Here is a 14,510-nt window from a genome sequence, read left to right on the forward strand (position 1 = left end):
ATGCTATCCATAAATGACCTGCCGGAGCTATTTACAGACTTGAATTAAAAAATTAGTTTAAAAATTCTCAGGAAAGACAGTTTATTAGATTTTTGTATCTGCTAATTCTCATCACTGCCTCCTCCCTTCTCTTTTTGGGAGAGCCCAGAGCTGACACACACCAATGCTCAGGGGAGACCACAAACATCCCTGGCAAACTATTGGGTTGTCATTCTCCTCCATTCCCTTTGGATTTTTCCTCCCAATTCAGAAAGCCTAATAACTAATTGAAAAAAAGCATCTCTTGTATTCCTGTTAACACTGAGTAGCTTGTCCTCTAGTGGAAATGTGACTTGAGACAACTCCTAATTGCAGAAAATTATTAAGCACATCCACATCTTACAAATTATTTCCTAAGCTCACCACAGATTTCATTACTGTCAGGTTTCTAGCTGTCTAAGCCTTCCTGTTCTCTAAAAAACTTTAAAATATGAATTCAAATGACCATTTTCCCTGCATAATCTGAAGGAAAATTCTCCATATATTTAATGAAATTATGTATAAAATTGAAGCAGCCACATCCTAGCCACAGTATAAAGCTGGAATTTGACATTCTACAGTACCAATGAGAAACAGAAATGATGAACAAGTACAGATTTTTTCACTGCTAAGGACAAATACTACACCCAAACAACTCCCTTGAGACCTACAGAGACACTGTAATTTTATGTCCTTTCTTTTATATCAGAAAGTTACAAAAAAGAGGGGGGAAAAAGATAACCCCCTGAGATCACACTGCACATGCATCCACACCATCTCCAGAGCCAAACAAAAAGATGAATTAGCAATCTAGGCAGTCCTGAACACATGAAGCCTGAATGAAGAGACTTAGTATTATTACCTCTAAGTGATCTGAGGAGATCTTGCTGTTAAAGACAGAAAAATTATTTTCTAGTTCCTTCTCTGATTCAGAGTTTGGGGTAAGATTTTTTTCTTTTTAGACATACTCCCAGGGCTTCTTTTGCTAGGATGCAACAGGGGTATAAAAGAGCCAAGTACCACCACTTTGGAGGCTTTTTGTAGTCAAGTCCAACTTGTGAAAATGACCTTTGGTTGAATGAAACTTCCAGTGAAGCAGTGAACTCTAACGGAAAATCACCCACCAAAAACCTATTTAAACACTACAGGGAGATGCACAAAACAGAACAGAGGTTCACCTCTGGAAGGCTGGACACCACACAAGTCTTTGGGGAAATACATTGAAGATTCTGCAGTAGAGAGGCAGAAGATCTCTGTAACAAGGGGGAAATGTCTCTTTTCACTCTATAAATCATTTCAGACATAGAGCATTGCTCTGGCAGAAATCAGGTCTGCTGTTTTATTAGTCTCATTAGAGGTGATATTCATCTATTAGGAGGAGGTTAAATACCTCCCAGGGAGAAGGGGCTGTGCTGACAGCTCCACTGCCCACCTTCCTCTGGCACGTACCTGCTGCCTGTCCCCAAATCCTCTGGATGGTGTTTCCCTGGGGTGCAAAGGGAGAACTGATCCTCAAACCCACCAGGGTAAAGAGCCTCTCTGGGCACCCAGGTGCTTGCCAGAGTCCTGGCACTTCAGCTTTAGGGAACTTTGCTTGTGCCAGAAACAATAAAATGATGGTTTTCTCACATCCACAGAACCACTCAGCACACACCTGGACACCAAGGAATAGTGAGCACCAAAATTCTGTTGGGGATGGTAGCACCATCACAGACAGAGGCACCCCCACAGCCTCTCACAGCAGCTACACACAAGATATTCTGTTCAGTGCATTTTTACTTGGACTCAGAGGACTATTTTATTTTGCCTGATATTATCCCAGATGCACTTGTGTCTCAGATTTATTTATGCTTTTCCCACTAGAATACAGGATTCTTTATGAAAATCTGCTCCCTCTAAACAAGCATCTCTTTTCCTATGGCAGTCAATAAAAGGATACCTTGAAAAGAAAAAAAAGGTAAGAATTGCACATATACAATGCAATGCAACGTGGCACACAGGGTTTTATTTCATCCATATATTGCATAATAAAATGAACTTTCACAGCATTTACTGCTATATTAACTCTCTTCCATGATCTCCACTAGATTAAGTCCACAACTGGAATGTTGTTAAAAAGAAACCTGCTGGGTTTGGAAAAACAAGGCTCAGCTGAGGATGTGAGAACATCTTCAGCTTCTGGTAACTGGTTCAGTATCAAACCTGCTTAGGGAATTAGTCACTCATGTCTGAAGACTGTTGGTACAAGGAGGGTAAAGAGCTTTGGACACCTTCTGCCCAACAGCATAATCATAAATTTTGTCTCCAGGAGATCAAACAACCCTGAAATCCAGAGAAAGATACACACAGGCACTGCTTTACAGAAGGATATCCTCCCAGACAGCCTGGGGAGCCCTACTTCAAAGTCACCTTTTTTTGACAAAGAATTAATATTAGACTGACTTAGCAGTATGCCATGGAGATCAGCAGACCTGGATGCACAAGGAGACCAAATTTGACAGATTCTGTCCAGCTCTTTCAGAATTTACAGGAACAGAACCAGAGCTAACCTGGCACTCTTGCAGCCAGTCTTGGAATAAAGAGGACAGCTCTTAGATCATTACAGGCATCATAGCACTAAGTACAAATTAAGATTTTCTTCCAGGTAAGGAAATGATTGCCATGAAGATTCTGGAAAAAGAATCTGACTTCTGTAAAGAAGCAAAAATAATTTCCTGGTGGCATCTCTAGAAAATATCTAAGTTCCCAAATACCACTCAGCACACACACAAAAGATGAGCAGTGTTGGTTAAATCAGGTCGTAAGTGGTTTGTTGTTTGTGGGGTTTTTTTCTAAATGTGTTCTCAAATTATTGCACATCTAATACATTATTTAACTCAGAAGGTGAATAAGGCACTTCTTCAAATTGTGAGTAACAACTTAGCTTGCAGAATATCTCTGTTTTCTCCTGTACTTTATTTTAGCTTGGGTAGCACAAGAGTAATAAAGTTTAATGGGTACTATTACTTAGTTGCTCAAAATTCAAGGTCACTGGGACATCAGGGGCCAGCAAAAAACCTGCTGATTGAAGAAACAGGTACATAAACAATTTACTTTAATTGTATTTCTTTTATTACATATGCAGTTATATTAAACTGGATGCAAAACGTTGACTCAGAAGAGCTAAATATAATCAAAAGCCACCTTATATTCAGCCAGCATAACATATTTTGACACTGATCACAGAATGCCCCAAGCCTTGCTAATTTGATAATGTTAGACTCTATATTTTAAGCTAGTGGCAGAAGATAACAATTAAACCTGTATCAACATATAAACTACGTTACACTGAACTTATGAACAGAAAAAAGGTGACTGTGGAGATTAATCACCACATTCAGACCTGTCAGATTGCTCCAACTCTCTGATATCACCAATTTATTATGCAGAAATGGCTACAAGATATGAAATGCAGAGGGTTAGACACAAAATGTTCCTCAGTCAGCAAGTCTTTGCCAGTGTTCAAAGACATTGCTTTAACCAAACAATGCAGCAGAATGGCAGCCAACAAGGACCTTTCCATGGTATCCACAAGAATTCCTTGAAGTGCAGGTGCTATGAGATTGCTGATGAGCTCCATCCATCCAGGATGGGTTCCCCTGAGCACATGATCTGTAACTCAGAAATCTGTGGAAGAGCAGCTTCTGGAAAAAAATACCACACAGCTACAATACCTGGTGCATGTAAAGGATCATATTTCCCAAACTTGGCATTTGCCCAGTTGCTAAGAGCTTTACTTTCTAACCTTAATATTATGTTACTGGAGATAATTTTTTTTAATTGGGGTAGATGGAATATTATCTCTGTTGAACTCCAAATGGCTCTGGAACATAATGTTTTAAACAAACTTCTACCCAACACTGTACAGATGGTACACAGCCTCTCCACCTTTATTACAACAAATAAAAATGATGTACAGTATACTGAGGACTTATTCAGCAAGCAATTCCCAGCATCACCTTTACTGTGAGGTACTGAAAAATATCTAGAACTCCTTTTATGATGTTGGAGGTTTACCCAGAAGCAACAATGTGGTAGATGCAACAACTCAGATGTTATGGAACAGGCTGCAAAAAGATGGAAGTTTGCTCTGCACACAGAGCAGGAACAACAAGGAAAAAAAAAAAAAAAAAAAAAAAAGAAGCTGTGGTCAGTATTTTTTGTAAAGGATTTTGGTGCTGCTAAAAATGGTACCACTACCTTCACATCAAGCTAACAAAAATTCATCTTTTGACAGGCACCAAAGAAAGCAAAAAAAACCAAACAAAAAAAACCCCACCAAAAAGCCAACAAAAAAACAGGAAGACTAAAAAGATGGGACACCAAGCAGCATCCCCTCCCAGTGCCCAGCTTACATGGAAATGCCTCCTGGTTACTGCTGTTGCTGATTACACACACTTGCTAAGCTACATGTACAAAATCTGGACAAATGGCAAGTCTTTGGCAAACTAAAAGTTGTATTTTGCATGAGATTGGGAGCTCTAAGAAATTAGATCATGCTCAAGTGTGCATGAAAACTGCTGGGACACCCCGGGAACGATGCTGCATCCCCTCAGCTGCCCAGGCTGTAATGAGGAGCAAAATGCCTACAGAAAGAAGTTTTTAAGGAAAAGACAAAAATTAAGGATATGGCTTTGCTGCTTAACTCTGACAGCCTTCAGGGCTCCTTGCTGAACAGACAGCAAGCACCTTATAAAAAGGGGGTTGCTAAACTGGGGTGAGGAAGTCCCCAAAACCTCTACAGCTCCCTGGTTTATGACCATCTACACACAACACAACTCTGAAACCCTGTCATCTTTGTCAGACTCTTCTCATGGCCTCTGTATTGTAATTAGAAACTGATGTAGAGCCCCTAACAGATTCATTTCTCTTTTTTTCCTGGCAATTCAATTATTTATATGGTATAAATAAGACACTGTTACCATGTTTTTCCTCTCCTATTGTTTTTCAAAGCTATTTCACACAAGTGAGATAAAGTCTCCTTTAAAAACACTGGCTCTTTAGGTGTTAAACACAAGCAGTAAATCCACTTTGTCAAATTGCCCCATTTATAATATTTAATCTTCCTTCTGTAATCAGGAGAGCTGAAGTACACATTCAGAGTTGCTTTCCTTTGACACAGTTCTCTTATTACTGTCTCTTTTCCTCACATAATGTCCCACAGCAGCTGTGCCATTATGATGATGCTTTCTCTTTTTTTTTTTTCTTTTTGTTTTTCTTCTTTTAAACAGCCTCTCCAGCACAAATAATTAAAACATGTATTTACCTTCCATCGCTTGGCTGAGACTAAGTGCACATTTGGGGAGAAGAGGGGCAGTTGTTTGTTTCTTTTTATTTTATTTCTGAGCAGTGACATATTGATGTTTTGGATAATAAATCATTCCAATTTGTTCATCCCTGCCAACAATGGTTTTAATCTTCATTTACGACTTGCAAAGTCCGTTTTGTTGGAAGCATTTGATAAAATACTCAATTACCATTTTTTTTTCTTGCACAGCAGTTCAACTGCTGTGCTGATAAAAGGCTCTAGCTCAGAAGATAAACTGCAAATAATTCCTGAAGAACAAATGTCAGAGGCAGTTTACAATGAATGGGATTTTTTTTTTGAGCAGATTATTCTCCCACCAAAGTGACAGGGCAGCTCAATATTTATTTTGTTGAGAATGTCATTTAAATATTGTTTGACACCTGCTCCCTGCAGTCAGCTACTCAGCACATTACACTTTCAAGGGCTATAGAAGTGAGGTTCCAGCTCTCTGCATCTACTAACATATTTCAGGGACTCAAGTTTAAAAAGCAGAAATGGTTGCTTCAATACCCAGTCTGAAACTCCTGCCAGGATTAGTAAAGGGAAATAACACCAAAACGCCTGTGCTTGCACACTTCTGCATATTACATAAATACATTGAAGTATTTATAGAACAAATGTGTCAGAAAAAGTATGGACCTCCGAGACTCAAGTCCTCAGATTACTCAAATGCAGCTGCTTAGACATTTAATTAAAAAAAAATAAATTTTTCCTTTCACTTCTGTTCGAAGACAGAAGGAACCCTGAAGGTTCATTTCACTCTAGATGGCACCGCTCAGTGGCTGAAGGGACCCACACTCCTTCCAGCCAAATGGGATTCTTCCCCCTCCTAAATTTTGAAGTGGTTTGGACCAAAAATGGTTATTACTCCATCACCTAGTTACCTCAAACTAAAAGAACCATTCCTACATTATATTCACCTAATCACTGGCTGCTTTCAGTCCACTAAAAATCCAAGTATTCCTCCAAAAACTATTCCTGAAATATGTGTGAAATACATGTGAACACAGGAGCACAGCAGGGCCTGAGAGAAGGAAGCCAAGGATGGACCTAAAAACATTCCTAGGGGAAAAGGTCTTTTTGAAAAGCAACTAATAATGTGCCACCTACCCAAACGAATTAAAGGAATAATTACGTTTTTTGTTTCATGTTCTTAAACTGTTTTAAACTACCCTGGTTTGTTTCAATTATTATTTCAATTTTTTTGCTAAATTCCTGTTTATCTGGAGGGGCTCAGAGGCTGAAGGTGGAGCCTCCCCCTTCTATTACAAGACAGGAGAAAGAGGCAGGACTCACACACAGGATTGCAAGTGAAAAGGAACCAGCAGAGCACCAGAACTGGAGATATATTTTAATTCAACACTACTTGAAGTGTATCAAGTCCATTTAAAAGCCATAATCTGCTAAATTAGGTCAAAGATCTGTCTTCACTTCAGAGATCTTTACACTTGCTCACAACTGGCAGCAAGGAAAATGACGCTAAGCCAAAAATATGCTTTAAGTTAGTACATTCATAATGTCAAATACATGTGTGTCAGTTTAAGTAGTTATAAACCTAACTATACTTATAAAGAGCTTCCTCTACCAATTTATACATCCACATATCTATAACTGATAAATATAAAATGGGAGCATGCATGGAGTTTTCTGAAGTTCTTATCTCACCTATGAATCCTTTGCTCTTCCCTTCAGTAACACAGACAAAACTTAGCAATAAAAATCCATGTTTTCCTGATAAAATAATACTCATTAAACTCCCTTTTATAATGATAAAAAGTACTGGAGTTTTATTGTAGTAACAGAGAGGGCTACTGCAAATGTTCTGACCACAAGAAGCAGCTGTATAGCCTTCAAGAAGTCAGTAATAAGCATGCACTTAATTTTAAGCACTCATGCCCATTAGTCTGAGAAACAACTGTAGGACACACACAGTGCAAGCCCTAAACAAGAAGATGGTGAGTGATCTCCTGCCTTCCAGGGTTAAGAGAACTGGGCACAAAGTGTTACTGAATAATAATACACCTTACTGTAGAGACATGATGGAGCATCAGACACTTCAGTGTGTCTGGATGTGCATGCCTATGGATCTGGATATACAAGCTTTAGAAGCCTATTACTGCTTTTCACCAGCCTCTCAAAAAGTATTGAGATTAATGAATCATTTGGTTTCCAAATCTCTTCTTTTCCCTCTTTGCTTTCTGTAGCTCAATGCAGACATCATTACTTCTCTGCCAGGATGGTGATTCTGCTCTTCATGCCTGAAACAACTACAGCACAGAGATTAAATACAATCTATATCCACATAAATCATTGAATAAATGAATCATGAAATTAATATGTAAATTGTGTGTTTAACCTCTATTTATACAGCACTGTCTGTCACCATGTAGTAAATCTAAAACTAATTGCAAATTCACAACTCTGCAAAAAGAACACCATGGTAAAAGCTTGACATATTTATTAACTAAATGTTGAACTACATTGAGTAAGTAATTAACAGTCATGCCAGAACAGGGAGAGGAAATTATATTTAAGCACAGATGTCACCTGTATGAAATAGCTAAAACTATTTTAGATTAGATTTTGATATTAATCAAAGAATACTCCTATTTAATTTTTGACAGACAAATCTGTTTCCATTTATTCATGATTCCATTAAACACTCCGTTTTTAAACCTGAATGTCATGTCCATTCTCAGTCTGATATGTTCCTTTTAATATGTCTTTTAAAAGAAAATGGGAAGAAAAAAAGACTCAAAAGGTAAGGTTAAATGGTAATAAAATCTTCCTACAGTCTAGAAAAAAAACCCTCAATATACCTGGAAAATAATTTTATATCAGGTTAAATTCTCTGGTAAAGTTCTTTGATACATTAAGAATTGGATATAATCCTTTAAAAAGTCTGTCTAATTTCATTCCTATGTACTCCCAATCCTTTCTGTTAAATCAACTAAACAAACCCGAACACCTCCAATTGGAGGATCCTGGAAATTCTCTAGCTGCTAACACAAGGCAGAGATCTGAGTTGAATTTTGTTCTAAAATTAGAATGTATTTAAAAAACAACAAAAATACAGCTTCCAAGCTTCCAACAGAGTAGTCAGTAAGGAACCAGCAAAAAGCAAAAGGGGAAGAAACATTTTAGCTTCAGACAGCTAAGACGGATGCAGCAATTTCACCAGGTAAGGGAGCTTTATCAGGGGTACCTTTTTCTGCCAAACACACACTTTACTGTGAAGTTCCTAACAATAACCCTTTCTTCTGAAAATCCTCAGGTGCTGAAACTGAGCAAAGACCCTAAGAATCAACAAAGTTACAGCTGCTTAAAAATCTGGCCACATTTCACCTGTCCTCCTTGGGTTTTCACTCCCAACAGGTCCATATGGGTGTTACATATACAATTCCCATATTAGAGTAATCAAGTAAAAGAGTTTATACAATCAGTATGTACTTTAAAACCCAGCAATTGGCCCATTGGGCAAATCTGCTTTCTTAACAGTCACTAGAAATTCAAAAACTACACCAAGGAAATTCCAGAGGATTTAAATGGCAAATGTACACTGCAAGGGAAGTGTTTGATCCCAGTGCAGGGAAAGGGACAGATCCAAACTCAACCAAGACTGATGGAGAAAGCTCACCCAGAGTTTTACACACTTCAGTTTCCAGGCTCCCACTGAAGATCAACTCAGGTAAAAGCAGATAAATTTTACTTCATGTGGAATTTATAGACTTAAGCTGTCCCCTCATGGAAAATTTATTTTGTACACAGCACTCCTCACACTGGGCTTGATGAAGCTACATGAGCATTAGTATCCCCATTTCACAACCAGCAAATCAGAGGCACAAAGAGATGAAGTGATTTGTCCAAGGTCACAGCACGAATCATTTACAGGGCCAGCAACAAGACTGAAGTTCCCTGACTCCTCATTCTGGCAACAAGACCATGGTGCTTTTTCCTGGATTACAACAAACTGTGCCTCCTGTCATCAATCTCAGGGCCAGAAGCACTTTAAATCACTTGAGGATGATGACATCTTTATGGGAGGACAACTCTTCATTCCTAACCTGCAAACTTGGGGGGAAGTGCAGGAAAACCTCCCAAAGAAAACCTCCCAAAGCTGGTCAGAGAGCTACAATGCAACAACAAAGGTTGGCAAACAAGAGGATAAAGATCTTCTTCTTTATTCCCGGAGTACCCGAACACCACCAGCTGTTTGTAAACCTCAGAAGTTAGACTAATGCTTTTAAAACAAACATCTAAAAAGACAAAAATTGAAAACTGCTGTTTACTACTCCTTTTCTTACCCACTTATCCATCTGGCATCTCCACTTTCATCAGTTTCAGGCATACAGAAAAGATAAATAGCAGCCTGTGGCCCATGTCCTGTGGCTCGCAGATGTGGCTAGCAGTGGCCACAGAAGAGCAGACAGTAGGCAGGCAGCTTAGAAGCTGAAAGTTTGAACAGACTATTGGAACTTTTCTGAATGACCAATGAATTGATGCAACAAAGCACAACTTCCCAAAGCCAGCTTTTCTAAAATAATTATTTTATTGTGTGTAACTAAGACTATAGAACACAACAGAACTGCAGGAAAATGATGTGTGCATGCACACTGACATTCTTACAGGGTTTCTCTGACCTTGCCTTCTTGGCTTTTTTTTTTGTTGTTGTTGAGAAGCTTTACAAATCATTACAATGTTGACTGCAAGATACTTCAGTGTAGTTACTCCTTGAAAATATGAAAAATGAAATATGTATATAAAAAGAAAATTTAAAAGAAAAGAAAAAAGAGAAATATAGGAAATTAAGAGCTAGAGTGACCAAGATGTTAGAATGAAGATGCCCAAAAGCTCTCTGGACATGTTTCTGGGCCTTGGACAGGATGATTCCCAGAGGTCCTTGCTGTGTCTGTTCCTTCCACTCCCCACACTGCCATGCACAGGTTGGGTGGCTCTGAGGAACTTTTACAATTCCCTCTCACTAAATTGCCCAGGTCCCTGTTAAACCAGGGCTGTGACTTGATCCATGTCCCATCCAACTCAGCCATAAGAACCCCCAGCTTCCCTGGGAAAGCATGGCCTTGCCTTCACCTTCCTGGGATGCTGAATGAAGTCATCCTTCATTTCCCTACAGCTTGAATACTTCTTCCTCTCTTTGGCAGGTAGAAATGAGAAGGTTAAGATGAACAACACAGAGCTGATACTTCTGATGTTCATCAAGCTTTGCTTGTTCTGGTCCTCTGCCAAACAGATACAAGTACAAAATCTTCCTCCCCTAAAAACAGAGGACACTGAGGACTCTAAGGTTTAGGGAGAAGCCCATGGATGTGCAATGCCCTAACACAACCCAGAGTCCCACTGGGCACAGAGAGGATTCGAGGGATTACTCATAATAAAGTCAGAACATACAAATCCTACAAATAAAAAGACAAAGTGTGATGTAAAATAAAGATAAATACAAATAAGACAAGATCAAGGGAAGATCAAATGAGAAGGGGTACAAGGGGTACAACCTGAAACATTAGGTGAGGCAATGACAAAACAGTTGCCTAAGAGACTGTATACACAGCTCAGAGAAAGCAGAAAAATTCCTAAGTAGGGAAGAAAAATCAGTAAGGAAACATATGTGAAAACATTAAACAAGATGGATAAAAGTAGTTAAGGCTGAGTTACAATAATTTTAACAGTGCTACAAGCTCTTCCAGAGCCTCTCCACTGCCTTCATGCAGGAGCAGGTCATCTTGTCCCCAGCTGGAAGCTGACAACAAGTCACCACCACCAGAAGAGAGTAAGAAGTCCATCATTCTATATAATATCATTATAGGTAACAAGAATTATCTAAATAAAGTAAGAGCAGAGCTTTCTGTAAAGACACAAGTATTGATGCCTTTGTTCAGGACACTGTCAAGAACCAAGCCAGGAACAGCTTTAATCATCTGAGTTTTAATAAGAGTCAGGTGCTTTTTTTTACTTGTCTCTTGATTTCTTTTAGTCTTTTTTCTTTTAATCAACTACATCATTTTGTCTGCCCTCCAGTTTCCAATTCTGAAGTCTCTTCAGTGAATAATTAGCCTTATAATTTGATCATTTTCATCCCATTTCTTACTCCAGTCTTTCAAGTCACCAAGTTACCTTTTTTTACTTTCGAAATATTGACAATATCTTCTCACATTTGTCACCTGCAAACTGCATTACCACAGCCCTGCTCTTTGTGCCAGGATGATCAGAAAAATTATTTAATAAATCAGCTACAAAACAATCCTTGAAAGCTCAATCAGTAATCTTCCCTCTGCGTGATAATTCCAAAGGAAATAATTTTATATCCTTTTTCCCATTTTTACCAACCTCTCCAGGAATTTCCTACCCTGCATGCTCTACAGAAGCCCCGAGAGCAGAGGCATCCTTTCCTATGTTAGAAAACCACTGATCTTGTCAAACACAGCTCTCAAATCAGCTGAGCATAAGCTGTCCATGGAAAACCACATTACACTCTATGGAGCTATCCACTTTTCTGCCTGCTTTTGGATTACATTTAGTATCAAATTTGGGTCCTCTTCTTCAGAAGCTGCTGCACAGGGGCTTCTTTCTGGGGGCATTAGGGGCTGGACAACACCACCTTGGTCACTGCTCATCACAGTCTGAAGGCAAGGACCAGGATCTCCTTTTCTCCTGTCACCTTGGACCTCACCTCCCACACAGGAATTCAGAGCAGTCCATCGCTACTGCTCCTAGATTAAAAAAGCAGGGGAAGGGGAGAGGAGATGCCATAAAGCAGCTTGTTTCTTCCCATGTGCAGGGAGAAGATTGGCACGGTGCTGTTTTTCAAATCACTAATGGGTCTGATACTGTTTCCACAAGAGATTTATGTTAAAAAGATAACTTTCCTCACTTTTCCTTTTCATTTCTGTTCCTTTCTCTCTCCGACATTTCATTTGAGGAAGGAGAAAGAGCTGCTCATTTCTGCAGCAAGAAAGAACAATCTCAGATTTATAACATGTGAGGAACCCATCACTGTGATAGAGCAATCTTTCCAGCAGACATCTCTCCATTACTGAAGCTGATGTCTCCCTGCCCTGATGCCACTTGTGGACTGATCTGTCAGCCCCAGCAGCAGGGCTAACGGCACCGCCACCTCGCTCCTACATTTTTCATCTTTATCTCACAGCAAGCTCTGCACTTCTTCTTAAACAAACTCTTCAAATGCAGTTCCCTCTTTTTTTTTCATTTTTCTTTTTTTTTATTTATTTTTTTAAACAAATGCATTTGAACAAAACTGCACATTTTCAGCACTGGATCTTCTATGACTTTATTTTCCGTCTTATTTTATGATGAATTATTTCAGCTCTTATGAAAGGAAATGATGTGTAAAGATGAAGGCTTGATTCCACTGTGCTGACAACATACTGGTTGGAGAAATGGTGTAGTTAATAATGTAACTTGCTGTATGTAAGCACAGCTGGTTTGGGAGCATCTTTTCAGTAGCACTAATTCATACTTAGCCTTTATTTTGTGTTTTGGTTTATGATTTTGATTAGCCACCAGAATGAGCTCTGATAATTGCTTTCTGCTAAACTGCTTAAAAAAAAAATTTAAAACACAACCTATGTGGCCTTTATTCTGTTATTAGACTTTGTTGTGGGTTTTTTTAACCTAATGCTGTAGTAAAAGTCTAACACCCAACCTTAAAGCTTGTCAGGTACCCTCACGGACAGAAAAGAAGGGAAATCATGAATCCTCTGTTGTATTTGCTCATGAGCCACATTCAAAATGATAATTAATTATAAATTCATTTATCAAAAAAAGGCATAGTACAAGAAAGAAAAAAAACATGCCAGAAGAGAGTGGGAGAGGCCTTCTAGAGTTGTATCTTAATGCCCAGCTCTCTTTACATTTCTGAACAGGCACTGCATAAATTCATTATTTACTTTTCTCATGATTGCCTTAAATCTCTATTTTCTAGAACTACTCAGATTTTAAATTGACCCTAGACTGATGTGAAGGGTTTTCAGGAATTTTTGTATTTTACCAAGAACAGCAATCTAAACAGAAGAAATGCAAACTCTTCTTTCTATTGCAATCAACAAATAAAACTTCTCAGAGGCAGTTAGGGAAGTATGGGGAACTTAAAAGAACTTCAAAGGGTATCTTCTCAGCACTTGTCACCCCAGAGGTGCCCAACTGGATACCCCAAAATCAGCATCACTTTTTTTCCCTAACAAAAAAAAATGGATGGCAACATGAAACATTTCCAAGTCAGTTTTCCACAGGAAGAACACCACAAATATTCCTAAACCCACAGTCTGAAAATAATCCCTATTCCTACACGTCAAGCTTACATTCAGAAATGGGGTTTTAATACAGTGCCTAAGAAAAGGACAGAGTATTCATCATTTGAGTGGGGGAACCCACCTGAGAAATGCTCAGTGACTGAAAAATTCATGTCACCAACACTGGCAAACTCCTACTGCATGGTCACAGCAGAATCTGTGAATTTGTCCTTTGTTGAAATTCAGTAGAAACATTCTTCCAGCTCCAGCACAGATAAGCAAGTTAATCACCTGATTTAAAGGTAGGCTGCTCTTTATATTACCTCTGAACTAAACTGACAGCAGTTAGGCTTTTTACAGTGACAATCTTATGATCAATGTTGCAGTCTCAGGTGTTAATGCTTCATCTGCCTCTAAAAGCAAATGTAATAACCCAGAAAGATCAATATTCTAAGTTCCTTATTCCAGGCTAAATTACTCTGAATTCGTTACATTATTCCAGAATTTCAGCAGTGACATTAATGACAGTATAAAAATGTTAATACTGAAGATAAAAATACTTTGCTTATGCACTATCAAACTACTACAAAATGGACAGATTCGCCGTAAGAATACATCAGAAAAATATTTTGGCAATACTCTTCCAATTTGTGCAAAATTCAACAATAAAATCACCGAAAAGCCTGAAGGGCTCAGGACACTGAAAACAGAAAGCAGCCTTTTACTGCTTCACAAACCAGACAGCAGCAGCCCACCCTGTTTTGCTTCCGAGCAATGGATCTGAGGATCCAAAATATATGAAGGAAAAAAGAAGAGGTAGAGACCCTAATCCAGATACTACCTGCATTTTTTCCCCCAAGGTTTTTACTTAATCAAGC

The 14,510-nt window shown here is 38.8% G+C and overlaps 1 protein-coding gene across 1 annotated transcript in view; it reads right to left on the minus strand.

Moving 5' to 3' along the window:
* The window catches only part of DACH2 (dachshund family transcription factor 2), a 260,460-nt gene that overhangs the window by 211,749 nt on the left and 34,201 nt on the right, over nt 1-14,510 (minus strand). The window contains exon 2 of the mRNA XM_030449038.1: nt 4,897-4,935. Coding sequence (XP_030304898.1) covers nt 4,897-4,935 — 39 coding nt within the window. The remainder of the gene's footprint in view (nt 1-4,896; nt 4,936-14,510) is intronic.

Source organism: Calypte anna, chromosome 4, assembly GCF_003957555.1.
Source record: "Calypte anna isolate BGI_N300 chromosome 4, bCalAnn1_v1.p, whole genome shotgun sequence".
Taxonomy (NCBI): Eukaryota; Metazoa; Chordata; class Aves; order Apodiformes; family Trochilidae; genus Calypte; species Calypte anna.